Source organism: Sinocyclocheilus anshuiensis, unplaced genomic scaffold, assembly GCF_001515605.1.
Source record: "Sinocyclocheilus anshuiensis isolate Anshui unplaced genomic scaffold, SAMN03320099.WGS_v1.1 scaffold1249, whole genome shotgun sequence".
Taxonomy (NCBI): Eukaryota; Metazoa; Chordata; class Actinopteri; order Cypriniformes; family Cyprinidae; genus Sinocyclocheilus; species Sinocyclocheilus anshuiensis.
This window is the reverse complement of record NW_015549641.1, coordinates 206,924-224,512: the sequence shown is the minus strand read 5'-3', so window position 1 is coordinate 224,512 and position 17,589 is coordinate 206,924. Positions and strand designations below refer to the sequence as shown.

The window sequence follows — 17,589 nt, the reverse complement described above, 5'->3', positions numbered from 1 at the left end:
TGAGTAAATAGAGCTGGATAAAAAAAAAACACACTTTGTTGCTGTGCAGTCTGAAATGAAGACGGACAGTTTTTGTTTTATCCAGCTCTATTTACTCAGTGCAACTTATAACATAAGTGAAAGATGTAACACCAACAAGAATCACTGAGTTGGAAAAAGGATCACCTTGTGTCAGTATTTTGTTGAACCACCTTTTGCTTTAATTACAGCCTTTAGTCTCTTGGGATATGTCTCTACTAACTTTGCACATCTAGACTTTGCAATATTTGCCCACTCTTCTTTGCAGAACTGCTGAAGTTCAGTTAAATTTGATGGTGACGATTTGTGGACTGCAGACTTCAAGTCATTCCACAGATTTTCAGTGAGGTTTAAGTCTGGACTCTGACTAGACCATGCAAGGGCATTCACCTTGTTTTCACACTGTTTTGCTGTGTGCTTTGGGTCATTGTCATGTTGGAAGGTAAACTTTCTTCCCATTGACAACTTTCTCAGAGGGCAGCAGATTTTCTTTTCAGGATTCTTTTCTATACCCACTGTGTGCTATCCACCCTGTGTGTGTGTGTGTGTGTGTGTGTGTGTGTGTGTGTGTGTGTGTGTGTGTGTGTGTGCATAAAACACTAAAAACACTAACTAAAATAAATCTGTAAAAAGTAAAGACTTATTGTATCTGTATTTTAGTTTATTTTTACTTTGATGTATTAAAATAATTAAAATGATAACTAAAATAAATTAAAAACTATACAGACACTGAAAAACAACATGACAAAAACACAACAAAATTACTAAAACTTTAAATAAACTTGAAAGCAGAAAATATAAAAATTAAATTAATTCAAAATATTAATAGTATATCAATAATACTAAAATAACACTGATACACAATAACCAGGTATATTTGTCATCAATAAAACCTGTTTCAATCTCATGCATTTTAACTAACTGAATATTGCTTGTTCCACAGCTAGTCATATTTAAACCATGTTCATACTTTTTAACTGTATATGTATCTATATATATCTATATATATATATATATATATACACTAATTGTATCTCAGTGATACTAAAATAACACTCACTATTTCGACAATATATTAAAATTATAACTATGGTTACAAAGTTGCTTGTTACCAGTTATCTATGCCATCAGTCCTTCAATTTTTTATATTTTCTAAATGTTTTGTATTTCCCCCCTTTTTAACAGCAACTAATATATAACATAGTAAGAGTTATAATTCCTCACTCTTAAAAGAGCTACTTCCCAGACCATTTACCATTTCTGATTATGTGTTCAGTTCATTTACTCAAAATAAATAAATGAATGAATAAATAACAATTAAAAATAAATAAATAAATACAATTATCTGGGTGATATATTGTTGATAACTTATATATTGTTTAATATATCTATCGTATCCATTATTCTGTCCAGGCTTGTTCATACCAAGAATGATAACTATAAAGATAACTACAACAATAACCATATTAGCATCCACACCAGTGCACAAAAACATTCTGTCTATCAGTACAGCTGTCATAGTGTACACTTACTTGGAGTGTGATGAGAAACTAGCAGCTGCAAAAATAGCCGCCTCTACTTCAACATTATCATGAGAGTCCAGACTTTGCCGGATGCTGTGATGGGCATTTTTTCTCTCTGGAATAATGGAGGCTAAGCTTCCCAACATCCTGCCAAAATGCACAAAAACATATATGCTGACAATGTGTACGATCACATTATTATTCCTGAGCATATTCTAGTGTGGTCTTTGACATAATAATTGATAACATCATCTAAATAAAATATTAGTAAGAAGCTGAAAAGAAACGTATGACGATTGTAAAATAAAATAAAACATTTTGAGGAAGTGCATGCCGAAAACACCAGCGTCTGAGAGTACCTGAGAGTTATTGCTCTGGCAACAGGATCATTGCTATGGATGACGGAAAACACTCTTTTGACAAACTCATCCACGTTCAGAATCTTCTCCAGGTGTTTCTCGCTCAGCTGCGTGACCTTCAGCACACAGAGTCGCAGAAAGTTGTTCCTAATTTGACAGGGGTGAAAATACAGATTCAGAACCTTTCACTCAGTACAAAGCTTTAAACACATTTCAATTCCAGATACATTCCATGTACACAAATGCAATGGCATGTACATTTCATGACGAACACAGAACAGAAGCGCAACTTAGAGGGACACATCTCCAGATGTCAGTTACATAGTCTTGTCCTGGACAAATAGCATTCTTCAGAAATATTTGACCACTGCATCTGACCAATCAGAAGCAAGTATTCCAGAGCGCCAGGTAATACCAGCACACAGACAGCCTCAAAGCTAATAGATATGGATTTTTATTTAATGCGCATAATTACCCAAGTCTGAAGATGTCTGCCAGTTTCAGGAAGGCAGAGTTGATGAGGATGGGAAAGGGATACTTCTGAAAGAGTTTGGGGAAAAGGACCACGGCTTCACATTGGTCACCCAGTTTACAAGACCTTAAACCTTCAGTTGCGAGAAAATGAGAATGACTGTGTAAATTACTGTGCAACGGGCTGAACAGATAATATATAAGGCATGTGTAATTGAATCTGAGCACACAATCACGCAGTAAACGATCACGCACGTGTGTGAGAGTGTGGTGTTTATGAAGAGGCACCTTTATCGAGCTCCATCAGCGCTGAATTGGCGTCCAGCTCCTGCTCGCCATAAGCGGCCTCCGACAGAAACGAGCGTGCCGCGGACAGCGACATCATCTGTTGTTAGATTGCGAAAGATGCGGAACGACAGCCTGTTTTTGAATTCAGTGTTTTATTCGGTAGATTAGAAAGACTCGGTGGATGACCCGGCTGCAGTGCAGGTCACGTGACAGACGAAGCCGGGATCTTTACGTCGGGTTTCCGTTGAACTACAAAGAACGCTAGAAGCGAGAACAATTGTCCAAAGAGGGCGTGGCTTATGTGTCGGCGTCAACTCTGATTGGTCTCAGTCTCTGCTAATATAAAAATAAAAATAAAACTTTTTGCTCTGTTTTCGGGCTTCGGACTTTTTATTATTATTATTATTATTTATTTATTATGTTTTTTAATACTGTTACACTCTTATTTATGTATTTATTTATTTGTTCATCTACCATCAACCTTGAATTACACAGTATAAAAATACATATATATTTTATTTATTTTAAATAAAATAAAATGAAATAAATATTATTTAATGTTATTCACAGATAAGGAACATTTTAATTAATGAATAAAATGGCAGTAATATTTATTGTTGTTTTGTGATTCACATCAGAAATCATTTTAATTCTTACAAATACATTAAAAAGAACATATATTAGACTTTTTACAAAAGTCATAATTATGTATGACATAAAAGCTTGAAATTTTGAGATAAGCCATACTTTTAACTCAAAATTATGACTTAATAAGACACAATTTCTACTTTTTAATCTCACAATGACATAGTATCTTATATTTCTGACTTTTTGTGTTGTAATTTTGACATTTTATATCATAACCAAAATGTTCAATAGAGGTATAATGTTCAAGTAACTGTCTTGCGTCTTTTTTGGCATTGTGTTCATGCAAGAAAACTTGCCAGTTTACTGTAATCTTCATGCATATTGACTTTGATCTTTACTTTAAAGATGTTTTGTTTGGATTTTTCACTTTTGAGAAGCAACATGAAAACATTTACATTTTTTGCGACCTAATTATTTTTCTTGCAAAATATCTTATTCACAAATGCAAGATTATGAAAGTTACCCCCCATTTTTCTCACTTTCAAGAAGATATTAAGATCTATATTAAATCCTGGTCTACCTCCTGTAACAAAAAGGCAACTAAAACTTTGAATGTATGCTCACTTTTTCTGTTTGGTGTTTTTGTATCATTTTTATGTTTTGTAGGGAAGATTGTTATGTTTATTGTTATGTGATATGTAAAAATTTTTTTCCGTTTATTTATTTATTTATTTATTTTTAATATAATTGTTTGTTGTTGTTGTTATTTCTCTCTCTCTCTCTTTCTCTCTCTCTCTCTCTCTCTCTCTCTCTCTCTCTCCTGAATTTTAATTGCTATGTATTGTTCAGCCATCCTTGAACCCCTGGCTCTTTTCCTTGGCATATGTTTTTTTTCTTCTTCTTCTTCTTCTTCCTCTTCTTCTTCTTCTTCTTCTTCTTCTTCTTCTTCACTTTTGTATTCCCTAAGCAAGTGTTTAATAAAAAAAAAAATAAAAAAAAAAGGTATACTGTTAAAGCTGACTTTCCGGGCCACAGAGTGCCTCTAGTGTTACGCTGCCTACATAGTTTCCATAGAAGCAGTTGTAAACCAGCAGCCATTCCACTCTCTGCGGCTCAACACTTCCGGTATTCTGACGTATTGACCAATCAGAACAGCGAACGTCCATCTCGCGCGGAATTCGTCTTCGCCGCTTTTTCATTGTTCGCGGGAAGCTGGCCACTTCTGAAGGAAACCGCTATCCCAGCAGGAGCTATGACTCTTTTTCACCATGTTGTTGATCGGGGAGTTATAAAAAGAAGATGGAATGGTGAGTACAATTTAGATATGTTGATGGAAATCTATGTTATTGGACTTTTTTTTCACGCGAAGTCCTTTAATAAACAGGTCAGCGTCGGGACTATCCGCTGTCCTCTCTGCTGGACGGATACCAGTGCGGTCGACAGGATGAACACATTTCATACGGAGCCTCAGCTGCTGCTGTGCCGCCGTTTGGATGCACATTTTCCTCTGGTAAGTTACACGTTTAAGTTCAAATGTACTCAGTAGCTTAGAACCCCAAGACCGCGTAAAGCCTAATAGTGGTGTTTTATTTGTTGTTCAGCCCCAGGCCAACAGAACAGCCTTGCTGTTGCAAATGAAGAAGGGTTTGTGACCATCTTCAATACTGGAGAAAAGATACGGAGCCTCAGCTGCTGCTGTGCCGCCGTTTGGATGCACATTTTCCTCTGGTAAGTTACACGTTTAAGTTCAAATGTACTCAGTAGCTTAGAACCCCAAGACCGCGTAAAGCCTAATACTTAGTGGTGTTTTATTTGTTGTTCAGCCCCTGGCCAACAGAACAGCCTTGCTGTTGCAAATGAAGAAGGGTTTGTGACCATCTTCAATACTGGAGAAAAACAGAGTTCTGTCCTGAAAGGTTGGTTTATGTTTACCTAGATTCGAGAGTGATTTTTGTAGGATACTTATTATTTCTGTGAAAATAATTCATGTATGTTGAACTGTTGTTTTGCAGAGTGGCAGGCACATGATAATGCAGTTTTTGATATTGCCTGGGTTCCTGGTGCAAACAGCTTGGTGAGTTTTGCACAGTTCTTATATTTAGATATACCCTTATATATCATAGGTCTACAAACCTGCTCCTGGGGACCCCCTGTCCTGCAAAGTTTCTTTCCAACCTGTATCAGCACACCTGGCCTATGACTTTCCAAGTGGTCCTGGAGACCTTGATTAGTTGGTTTGATCAGGGTTGGAGTTCTGCAGGAAAGTGGGTCCCCAGGAGCAGGGCTGAAGACCTACGCTCTATATTTTTTAAAGGGAAATATTCATTTACAGGTAACAGCGTCTGGTGACCAAACGGCCCGTCTGTGGGATGTTGTTACTGGTGACCTGCTGGGAACATTTAAAGGACATCAGTGCAGCCTTAAATCTGTAGCGTTTTCCAAGCAAGAGAGAGGTAAATCTACTGATCACATAAGGCTTACAACTCTGATACTCTCTTAATGTGCAGTATATATACTGTATATATTATGCATGAAATGTGTGAGTGGCTTACTATTGTTATGTGCGGTATACTGATACTCTGATAATGCGATGCACTCAATTTCTCCTTCCATTTCCCGTGTGACACATTAACAAGATCTAATCAACATTTGTAAAAACATGTCTTGATGCTATACTTGATCCGACTGCCAACAATGAAGACATATATTTACAGAAACTTGGAATAAAATTACAAAATAAATATTTGCATGACTACTGAATTAAGACTGCATTGTAATAAGATGCGACGTCAATATAATTTAATTGATAAGTTGATATAAATATTAGATGGAAACATGTGAACTGAAAAAAAAAAACCTCGAAAGAAGATTCAAATATTGATTTGACAACTAACTGAATAAGTTGAAGTACTAAAATTACTAAATTGACAAAAATAAGTAAATGAGGCTTAATAGAAGTATTACAGTATTTGTACAGTGTTTTTTTTTATATTAAATAAAATTGATTGGTGTTTTTAAACTGTTTGTTCTGTCAATACAGCTGTTTTCAGCACTGGAGGCAGAGATGGGAACATAATGATTTGGGATACAAGATGCAGTAAAAAAGGTTCTTTATTTTTCTTACCGCCAAATCTTAAACTTATGGCCATCAAAATGATTTCTAAAACTCACTAAAATGTTTTCATCCATCACAGATGGCTTCTACAGGCAAGTCAAACAGATCACGTGTGCCCATATGAAACCTGAAAAATACACACCTCAAATAAAGAAGAGACGTGGGATGGCGCCCCCTGTGGTGAGTCGAACATTTCATTGTGAGGAAACGTTCATTTGTTTGAAAGATATATTGCGGTGTGGTACAGCCTTGATATATTGTAGGAATGCTCCTTGATTTAGCTTTTTCATTAAACAAAATAGAAACTATGGAAGTTCTTTTTTTAATTTTATTTATTTTTTTATTTTTTATAACTGATTCAGAGATTTTTCTCTCTTTTTAGGACTCCCAGCAGGGTGTGACAGTGGTTTTGTTCTGCGACGAGAGCAAACTCATCTCTTCAGGAGCAGTAGATGGGTGAGTGCATAATGGATTGATGTACAGATATATTTTCTAAATAATATATGCCGTTACCACATTCTGTCACACTTTTCAACCTGATGAATGCTGATGTCCTGAGAGAAAGTTTTCCCATAACTCCTCATAGGATCATTAAAATGTGGGATTTGCGGAAGAACTACACTGCATACCACCCCAACCCCCTCCCTCTACAGGCCTATCCTTACCCAGGCTCCTGCACACGCAAACTAGGTGCACATCTCACGCACACCCTGTCGTTAGACCAATAGTAATGTGCATTAGTAATTAGTGTTAATTCTCACTGTGATGTTTTCCCCTGTAGGTTATTCTGGTCTGTCACTGGACTCCACTGGCTCCAGACTGTTCTCCAACTGCACAGATGACAATATGTACATGTTCAACATCAGCGGTTTGAAAACAACTCCAGGTAAATTGTAAATATGTTTCTTTTTATTTTTGAATTAATGCATTAATGTAATGTATAATATTTTTGTTTTTTTCCCCCTCTCTCTCACAGTTGCTGTTTTCAGTGGTCACAGTAACTCCTCATTTTATGTGAAGTCCAGTGTCAGCCCAGACGACCAGTTCCTGGCCAGTGGTTCGAGTGATCATCATGCTTATATATGGAAGGTAAGACTAACCTAGAAAACTAGAGATCTAACCTGTCTGAGAACATCAGTGGTCACTATCTGCATTCTTTGCTTTTGTTCCAGATTTCAGACCCAAAACGAGCTCCCATGATGCTTCAAGGCCATAGCCAGGAAGTCACATCAGTGGCCTGGTGCCCCACCGATTTCACCAAGGTTGGTACTTTTAAATACAACAACAGCAAAAATCGTTAAAGTTGAAAATGGTCAAATCCATCACTCTCTTTACAGATCGCTTCCTGCTCTGATGACAACACTGTTAGGATCTGGCGATTGAACCGCAGACCAGATGGAGAAAATTCACTGAACCGAGATCCAAACGTCGTAGGCTGGACACTTCGTAAAATCCAGTCACCGACTAGAACACCTGGTAGGGCTCTCTTTTTGTCTTTTTTTTTGTTTGATTGTTTGTTTGTTTTTGGTATATACGTGTATGAAACTTTTTATTTCAGATTCAGAGCTACTGGTCAAAAGTTTGGAATAATTAACATTTAATTTTTTTAAGATTTTGAAATGAGTTTCTCACCAAGGCTGCATTTATTTGATTAAAAATACAGCAAAAATAGTAATGTTGTAAAATATTAATTTAAAATAACTCTTTTCTATTTTAATTTAAACCTGTGATTGGTATAAAACTTAATTTTCCGCATCATTACTCCAGTCTTCAGTGTCAGAAATAATTGCAATATTTGGTGCTCAGTTATTATCTATTATTCATATTAATAATGGTTATTATTGTCTATGTTGAGAAGAGTTTTTGCTGCTTAATATTTTTGTGAATCATTCGAACAAATTCAAAAGAACAGCATTTATTTGAAATTGATGTTTTTCTGTAAAATTATGAATGTTAATGCAAATAAATTATTCATTTCTTAAAATCTTACTTAACCCAAAATTTAAATGGTAGTGTATCACATTTTCCATGAAAATATTAAGCGGTAAAATGTTTTCTACATTAATAATTCAAAACGTTTCTTGTTTACCAAATCAGCATATTAGAATGATTTGAGTAATGATACTGAAAATGTAGCTTTGCATCACTGGAAAAACACAAAAAAACTTTTTTTTATTTTTTTTATATATAAATATAATATTTCACTATTACTGTTGTAATGTATTTTTGATCAAATGCTGCCTTTGTGAAACATACAAGACTTGCTTCAAAAATATTACAAAATCTTAATTATTCTAAACTTTTGACTGATAGTGTATTCTTTTTTTATAAATTCATAATTGATTTCTTGTTTTTGTTTAATTGTTATGTATGACTACCATTTGTCTTCTCAGACCCTTACAGCCCTGTTGAAGTCACTCCAGCCAAAAGTCCTGGCTCAGAGAGGGCTGTCTCTCTGGCTTCACCCCAGCCTGCTGCTTGTGCCCCTACAGGTGCTGATTTACCCCTGCCATCAAACACATCTGCACCTTCGGCCAAATTCAGCTGCAGTAGTTCCCCCGGTCACCGCGGTACATCCCCTCTTCGTAAGGTGCTCACACCTGTCCTCCAGGGCCCCTGCTCTGAACGCCGAGCAAAGCGACGACTGGAAACGGGTGATAGACCTGGTTTGGGAGAGGAGAGTTATGGGGTGTCTGAATTTTATCCTGACGTAAAGAGGAGCAGGAGTTCGGTGAGCACACAGAACTGTCCAGAGGAGAAAGGTGACCTATTTGGTTTGCAAACAGAGGCTCAGCTCAGCTCAGCTCGTCAGGTTGGCACTGGCAAAGAGAACAGCTCTCCGAGGAGGACTGATTGGCTTTCTGTGATCAGCCAGAGATTTAAAGGATCAGCTCAACCAAAAAGCCCCAACGGCGGCAGCAGCAGCAGCAAACGGCACGATGCAAGAACACACAGCTCTTCAGTGAGTAGATGCATGATGATTGTAATATTTCAGTGTTGTGGTTTTTACTTTACACCATTATTCTTTTGTTCTTGTTCTGAAGTGTTCTCTAAATTTGTAACTCCTTTTTTGTTTATCAGTTTTATGTTTTTTTTTTTTGTCTTCTTAAGGCAGCAGTCTCACCATGTCCCATGAGAGTTGTCTCTCCACCACCAACCAAGAAAGCATCACCCTCCAGACCCATGAAAAAAATCTCTAGCTACTTTGTGAAAAGAACCCAAGACTGATCATTGTGTGGCGAGAGATTAGTGTGTCAAATCAATGACACATCTGCGGTTTAAGTTCAGGTCTGGTTTTTTGAGACCAAGCTTATGTATTTATGTATGTGACGTGTATATATATTTTAATCTAATTGTTTTTAAATAAGTTTCAAAAAGGGTCAAATGGATCATTTTGGTAAACATTACAAAACAAGATGAAGTCATTTGACACCACAATTAAACTCTACAGGTTTTCTGAAGCTTCCACGTCTACCTGTGATGCATTGAAAATAGTTTTGAGCTTCGTACACGATTCAATGTGCATTTTCTAGGTGAATTTTATATGCATACTGTTTGTACTTTAATATTTTTTTGACTTTCCAAATCTGTAATGCCCTTTGAGCTTGTCTAGCCATGAACATCGGTCACATTTTCAGAGTTCTTTATTGATTGTAAAGCAACACTTTACATAACAAATCCATTTTCAGTTAGGTCAGTGCTTTTTAGTTATTGGATATCTATAATGCAGTGAGTTTCGAAATGATTTAAACACTTTTTACCGACTCCATGCCATGGGCTGTTTCTTAAAAGTTTGTAGGTTTGTCTGGAATGTGACTCGACCTGATAGTCCAGCTTCCATGTTTCGATCCTGCTTGTTCTTGTCTTGTGTTTTTTTGTCTCAGGTGTTTAGCATGGTTGGTTAAAACTGTTTTGCTTTTGGATTTGAGTTCAGTTTTAACTAATAACCCATTTTGAATCAAATATGCAATTCTGTGTATTTGAATTGTTAACCTATAAATGAAAATTGCCATTTCAAACCCATGTGCTTTTCTTCTTTGTGATGAAAAGTTATGTAAAATGACAGCCCAAGTCAAGTTAACGTTTTTGTGTTCCAAAGAAGAAATTGGGTCATATATAGGTTTGGAACGGGCTGAGAAATTGATGACCCGTTCCTGACTCAATTGACTAGGCTACAAGTCTCGCAAACTATGTTCAAGCGCAGTTATTTTGTGAGTTCTCGTTGATATTTAGTTCTTACGTGTGCACGTTTTCTTGTATATTTATTAATTTGAGTGGTTCAATGTTTGTGAACATTTGTTGCCTGTGTGTTCATTTGAGTTCAAGGATACCGAACCTCTGCTTTGTATATTTCCCGAAATACCATTAAAACAAGAATCTGATTGGTCAGGGGGCGGAGCTTACTGTCTGCGCGAGCGCTCATTGGATGAATGTTCTGTCACTCAGCCGCGCCACGGGGATTTATTTTTAGACTCCAGTGAGGCGCAACAGCAGCTGAATGAAGTTCAGCGAATCCGAGGAGTTTTGCGGCCGGGCGGATTCACATTTAAACTCTTTCCTCGCGTCGCCAATACATGGAGCCTGTTCCAAGCGACTGGATAATTGTGACTCGCTGTATGTCGGCTGAGTTTGAATTGTGTTACGTGGAGTAACCGGATTAATAAGGCGCGCTTGTTTGAACATCTCGGCATGATACAAACATACTATTAACTACGTGTTTACAGTCATCCGTACCCAAATTCTCATCGCAGGATACCTGTGGATTGTTGGAGAACATGCAGCCTTCATGAGTGGGTTGACTGCGTGTCATTGGATGGGGTCTTGTGAGTTTAATATACAGCACAGTCAATGGGACGTCAGTCAGACTAGAAAACAAATAGGGCACATTCAGTCACTGTAAACGTGGCTCGACCTGCTTTGGAAATGTCGGCGATATATGCGTCCGAGAAAGTGGATGGATTCACGCGGAAATCGGTGAGGAAGGCTCCGAGGCAGAGGATTTGTCAGGGCTCGTCTCAGTTTGCGGCGAGCAGCAGCGGGCCTGCGGCTCCGGAGATCTCTGCGCTCCCGCAGCTCGGAGGTAAGCGGATAAAGCGCTGGAAATAGCCTCACAGGCTGCGTCTCAATCCTAGTGCGATGCCTACCTAGACAGCAGTGCGGTAGCACGGGCGTCTGAGTTCCCACAATGCTATTAAGTAATAAATAAAACAAATGCAATCTAATAAATGATGCCTCAGTTGTTATATAAGTGTAATCAGCCGCTGAAGTTATATATTTGCATCTTTGATAAGCCACAAGTGAAGTATTTACAGCAGGCCCTTAACTGTCTGCTGGAGAACTCGTCCTGTGTGTGTGCTAGGGTGATTGTGTCAACATTATGTCTCAGAGTTTTATCAAGGGAAGCATCTTTATTTCATGGTCCAACCGGTGTTTTCCCACATTTCCTGTCCTCTTTTTGTGCCTTTGGGAGTCACGTGGTTGTCAGTTCTGTAAATCTGTCAATAGAGTCCAACACTTTTCCAGTGGCCTTGGTTCCGGAAGTATCTTTCCCATAGGGATTTTGAAAATGTCTTCGTTAAAGTGTTATAAGTCATTAACCATAAAATGACAATAATACAAATGTTGAAGGAAAAAACAATCTGATGAAAAGAAAGGTACAGGACTGTGTACTTAAAGGGATAGTTCACCCCCCAAAAATGGAAATTCTATCATTTACTCACCCTTATGAATTTCTTTCTTTTAAAGAATGTTGATTGTCAAACAGTTTTGGTTCCCATTGACTTCCATTGTATTTCTTGTCCATACATTAGATGTCAAAGAGAACCAAGATGATCATATTATTGGGAAATACCATCCTCCGTGGCTCTATACAGGGGTGTCCAATCCTGCTCCTGGAGGGCCGGTGTCCTGCAAAGTTTAGCTCTAACCCCAGTTAAACAAACCTGAACTAGCTAATCAAGGTCCAACTAGGTATACTAGAAACTTCCAGGCAGGTGTTTTGAGGCAAGTTAGAGCTAAACTCTGCAGGACTCTGGCCCTCCAGGACCGAGTTTGGTGACCCCGATCTAAAACAAAGAACATGGATATTTACATTTTCATGCGAAGGGCACAAAGTTCTTACAATAATGGTTGAACTGGTTCACAAAACCTCCAGTCACAATCGAAGCATTCCTTTTTTTTCTTTTCTTTTTTTTATGCATTTCTTATGAGATACCCGATCACATTCCTATCTCTTTCCCTCAATACTCTCCTGTTATTCTGTACTTTGCTATTCCATAAAGAAAAATGCCCATAAATAATAGATATATTTAGAGCTCAGAACTCATTTACTTGTATTGTGTGTTCAGTATAGCTGGGAAATACATTTACAGTTGTGTTATACTGACATTATGACTCTCCAGGGACGGGCCATGTAGCCATGGCAACCACAAGCCCGGGGTGTTGATGGGAACCTCAGCAAATTCAATGACTCATCCTATGGGGCTCTTGTGTGCATGAGGACAAATAAATGTAAGGCAATCAATGAACATGTTTCTGATGTTCGCTCGTTTTTTACGGTCACTTGGCTCCATTTTGTGGTGAATGCAGTGACTCTAAGCAGAAGTTGTCTGGGAAAGACACAGGGACACTGGCATTCAGATGGGTTACATAAGGTGCATTAATAGAGCAGCAGTGGGGTTGTGTTAGCACCCCTCCAGCTCTTCCACTACTGTTCTCTCGCTGTTAAATGCTCTTCGTGTGGAAAAACATAATGAATTGAAGTTTACAGCACACTGTAAAAAAAAAAATCCGTAAAAAAAACGAATAATGTACTGGCAGAAAATTACCAGGACATTTTCTGTTAAATTTACGGACATGTCCTTCAACATTAAAACGGAAAATTCTGTAGATTTACATTTTCTTCTGTACCATAAACGGACAATCCGTTATGCAGAAATTTCTAAAAAAATTATAGCATAGGCCTATCTTTAGTAACAAATAAATCCAGCACAATATATACAAATTGAACATGGTTTATTTTTACCTCATGTAAACATTCATAAAAGTGCGTTCAGTAGCTTTTATTTGCCTTAAATGGGTGAAGACAAAAATATTATGACATCAATTAATTTAATAATCTGTAAAGCACCATTGAAAATGCTTGTATTGTGGAACACTTTTTTTAGTTGTAAACCGCAACAGGCAGAAAAAAGAAACCATGAGCAGGTACTTGTACGATATTGGTGTTGCACCAAATAGTGGTCACAAGGATAAACTTCACTGTGAAACAGTCAAGATTCAAAACATTTTCAAATACATGGGAAAAAAATTATACAAACACAGGGCTGTCATTAATAACAACTGCTATAGACTTATAGTCAATAGTCAAGTGAAATGTTCCAGTGTTGACACCATTTTCATACAAGAGAACACAATATTATTTAAAAGGACAGTTCACCCAAAAATATGAATTCTGTCATCAGTTACTCACCCTCATACCGTTCCAAATCCATATGATTTTCATTCATCTTTGGAACACAAATGAAGAGTATTTTTAATGAAATATCTATGCTTTCTGTCCCTCCATTGACGGCCTACAACTACCGTTTCAAGGTCCATTAAAGGGGTCATATGATGCGATTTCAAGTTTTCCTTTCTCTTGTTACACCAAATACACAAAATAATGATCTTTAAAATAGCATCATATGACCCCTTTAAGGTATAGCTGTCAGATTTCATTAAAAAGGATCTTCATTAGTGTTAATAATTGTCACATAATAAGTGTCACTAACCCTTTAAGTTAAATTACTAACCACTAATTCATGCTAAATGATCTGCATCTACAATTGACATGGTACTGCAAAAAAAAACTTTCTTGTACAGCATTTGAAAATAAAGAACAAAGATTCATGAACTCATGCCTGACATTTCAATGTGAAACTAATACCCTGTTCAGACTACACTATTTTAGCCCGATTTTGTTACGATTTGCTTGACGTAGGGTGTTGTGGGGATTCGTAAACGACAATGGGCGTCGGGACGCAAGATTCCATCGTTTCAGCACATGTAGTGTGTCATAGTGGACGACAACCGATTCCGCGTCTGCGACACTTCACGACATCACGACAGAAAGACTAGCATGTTTGATTTTTTTTCCGTCGTCCACGACGAGTTCTGTCACATTGGTGACATTGACCAATAGCAGCACAGAAGCTCTTTCATACACAGGTTTCAAACATGTGAAACGAAAAAGAGGTGATGGTGCTGCTAGGTGGAATTATGAGATGGAGGAAAGGTTCGTGGAGCTGTGGCAACAGTACCCCTGCCTGTATGATGTGTCATCGAGGGACTACCATGACAGAACAAAGAAAGAACAATGCTGGCGAACTATAGCGGAAGTTCTTCAGCAATGTTTACACTCTTGTTTTCGGAAGTCAGTCGCTAGTTCCGCCTTCTCGATGACATCACGCGCGTCGTTAAAGATGGCACATGATGAATGGTCGGGAAGCAACGTGTAGTCTGACATGTCTCTTGTCCACGCCACAACAAGATTTTAGGAGTCAAAATCGTGTAATCTGACACCGTGACTATCGTGACCGACAAAAATATTGTGTAGTCTGAACCCGGCATAAGATAACTATATGTAACGCCACAGCACCTACTCGCTGACCTCCGTTACATAGATGAGTCTTGGAAGCGTAGGTTCCCTTCATCTGAACCTTTGACCCTCGTTCAGGATTTCTTCACAGGAAGACTGGAAATTACAAGAAATGAAATGAATGAAAGTGAAATACAGAGTAACGTGCAGAACAAGTTGAGACTGAATTATCACGTTCCAGTTCAAACATTGTTTATAAATTCTGTCATTAATTACTCACCCTCATGTCATTCCAAACCCGTAAGACCTTCATTCATCTTCAGAACACATTTTAAGATATTTCTGATGAAATCCGAGAGCTCTCTGACCCACAGTGAATGCGTGTGGTGCTGCTGACGTAGACCCCGCATGCGTCGTGGTACTCTCGTTAATGGCGGCAGACTCTCCCAGGAGAGAAGAAATCATTGAATAAAGTTGTTATTTTTGTTTACTTTGCACACAAAATGTATTCTCATAGCTTCGTAAAATTACAGTTGAACCCCTGATGTCAAATGAACCATTTCAACGATGTCCTTATACTACGTTTTCTTAATCGTGGTAGGAACCTTGCTGTCTATGGAGGGTCAGAAAGCTCTCAGATTTAATGAAAAATATCTTCCTTTGTGTTGCAAAGATGAACGAAGGTCTTACGGGTTTGGAATGACATGAGGGGTGAGTAATTGATGACAGAATTTTCATTTTTGAGTGAACTAACCCTTTGATTATTTTCAGCTAAACAGCAACACAACAAAATGCTTTATACACAGTTTCATTACATATGTTCCTTACATTTGTATGAATTCCAGCGTAGGTGCCATTCTCCTCTGGATGTTTTATGTTTAAAATAAAACAAAGAGAATGTGTAGCTCAGCCACAATGGGGGAGGAAATTATAACTTCTTGAATGACAGCAATCTGGAATCACCAATAACAAACAAATAAGAAATTATAAACAACACATTGTAAATTCAGAAAGCCACTCCAAACATTGATTAAATCTTTCCTACACAAAAAACTTCAATAACAAAGTCAACTGAATAAACGACTCGGTGACAAATTTTTTGTCAGTATTGAACATCTTGATTGCATTTTCATCATAATACCACGTGATAATTGTAGCAAAATGTAGTGAGAATTTCAGAATGCATTCTGAGCCAAAGGTGCAGCAAAAGTTTAGCAAAATGGTGATTTAATATCTTTCATTTTTCTTAAATGCATTGACACTTACATATAAGACGTTTCAATAGCATTTTCATTTAATACCCTGCGATGAATCTAGTTTAAGTCAATGTGTAAAGCGTTTGGTTGACGGTGAATATTGACATATTGTGCATCCTGTTGCCGAGCCCCGCCTTGATGTAGCCTAACGATTGACAGGTCAGGGGTGTGTTGCATTTTCAAATGCATTTCAAATCCACATTGACTTTATATCCATCGCGAGGTATTAAATGTGAAATTCTCACTACATTTTGCTACAATTATCACGCGGTATTATGATGAAAATGCAATCCCAAGTGTCCTGCCCCTAAGTCTAAATACATTTAGGAAAAACAGCAATTAAATTATAATTTTACTACAGTTTTTGGTTGGACATATTAAATATATCTAATCAATTTGTGTAATATATTTTCATTTTAATTTTGCAACTTAGAAAGCGATAAAATGTTTTATTTTGCATATTAAAACTAGTGTAGGAAATGGCAAATGTAAATTATATAATTGATTTTTCATTTTGCACTAAATATTGCACATATGTATGGGAAAATGTAAATTTAAATACAGAAATGCATTGCCATTTTACATATTGCATTGCCATTTTGCATATTACATTTCAAATTGAATTTTGCTACCCGTATGCTTCCATAAATAAAAACTGTTAATAAAACAGAATGCAAACCCATGATAAGAATGCAGGGGGTGCTTGGGATGCACAGTACAGCAGCAATTACGACCTGTCATTAGAAAAGAAAACAAAAGAAACACCATGAATGTCATGAACTGCTGTCCCTTTAAATCACAAGACTCACATCGACGCACATCTGAACACATCCCAACTCTTTACATCAGTCAAGACTTTTAAACTTATTTAAGACTCACTCACCAAAAATGTTAATTTTGACAATTTTGTGTGCTTTTGTCTGTGTACATGCGAGAGAGAACTCGATGCGCTCCTGGCTCGCTGTTTGAAGCGGCATTCTCTACGCGTGCATGATATGTGTGCGTTAACAGACAGCGTGCCAGTAACGTTACAGAATTAAAGGGGTCATATGATGCTTTTTTAAAGATCATTAATTTGTGTATTTGGTGTAACAGAATATTTTGACATGCTTTAATGTTCAAAAAACACATTATTTTTCAAATACTGTACATTATTGTAGGTCCTCTATGCCCCGCCTCTCTCAAACGCTTCGTTTTCTACAAAGTCCCTCCTTCCGACAAGCGCAGTCTGCTCTGATTGGCCAGCTGACCCAGTGCATTGTGATTGCGAACACCACAAGCACGCGTCGGAAATGTAACGCCCCTTACCATAATCGCGAGCTTCATCTTTCAAAATAAATGTAAAGACAGAGCCTGAAAGGGGAACAGAGTCGCGTGACAGACACAGTGATGA

At 37.6% G+C, this 17,589-nt stretch overlaps 2 protein-coding genes and 1 pseudogene across 2 annotated transcripts in view; 2 read left to right on the top strand and 1 right to left on the bottom strand.

Moving 5' to 3' along the window:
* Positions 1 to 2,897, bottom strand: part of LOC107659878 (integrator complex subunit 7) — a 16,504-nt gene extending 13,607 nt beyond the window's left edge. Inside the window, exons 1-4 of the mRNA XM_016448977.1 lie at positions 2,660 to 2,897; positions 2,376 to 2,505; positions 1,901 to 2,047; positions 1,551 to 1,688 (exon numbers count right to left, since the gene is read on the bottom strand). Of these exons, the coding sequence (XP_016304463.1) occupies positions 1,551 to 1,688; positions 1,901 to 2,047; positions 2,376 to 2,505; positions 2,660 to 2,756 (512 nt within the window). The 5' untranslated portion in view covers positions 2,757 to 2,897. The remainder of the gene's footprint in view (positions 1 to 1,550; positions 1,689 to 1,900; positions 2,048 to 2,375; positions 2,506 to 2,659) is intronic.
* Positions 2,898 to 4,431: 1,534 nt separating this feature from the next.
* Positions 4,432 to 9,795, top strand: dtl (denticleless E3 ubiquitin protein ligase homolog (Drosophila)). Its single transcript, XM_016448978.1, has 15 exons — positions 4,432 to 4,554; positions 4,632 to 4,757; positions 5,071 to 5,163; positions 5,260 to 5,321; positions 5,580 to 5,700; positions 6,288 to 6,353; positions 6,442 to 6,542; positions 6,745 to 6,818; positions 6,949 to 7,052; positions 7,144 to 7,248; positions 7,339 to 7,451; positions 7,535 to 7,624; positions 7,700 to 7,838; positions 8,756 to 9,324; positions 9,474 to 9,795. The coding sequence occupies exons 1-15, from the start codon at positions 4,500 to 4,502 to the stop codon at positions 9,588 to 9,590; spliced, it is 1,935 nt and encodes a 644-aa protein (XP_016304464.1). The 5' UTR covers positions 4,432 to 4,499; the 3' UTR covers positions 9,591 to 9,795.
* A 1,034-nt stretch (positions 9,796 to 10,829) lies between these two features.
* LOC107659880 (serine/threonine-protein phosphatase 2A 56 kDa regulatory subunit alpha isoform-like) overlaps positions 10,830 to 17,589 on the top strand; it is a 31,248-nt pseudogene continuing 24,488 nt past the window's right edge.

Excerpts from the sequence above, each read along its gene's own strand:
- dtl (XM_016448978.1), top strand. The coding sequence starts at position 4,500 with ATGACTCTTTTTCACCATGTTGTTGATCGGGGAGTTATAAAAAGAAGA. Across the intron at positions 5,701-6,287 it reads GTTTTCCAAGCAAGAGAGAG|CTGTTTTCAGCACTGGAGGC; the intron begins GTAAATCTACTG and ends CTGTCAATACAG. Across the intron at positions 7,452-7,534 it reads ATCATGCTTATATATGGAAG|ATTTCAGACCCAAAACGAGC; the intron begins GTAAGACTAACC and ends CTTTTGTTCCAG.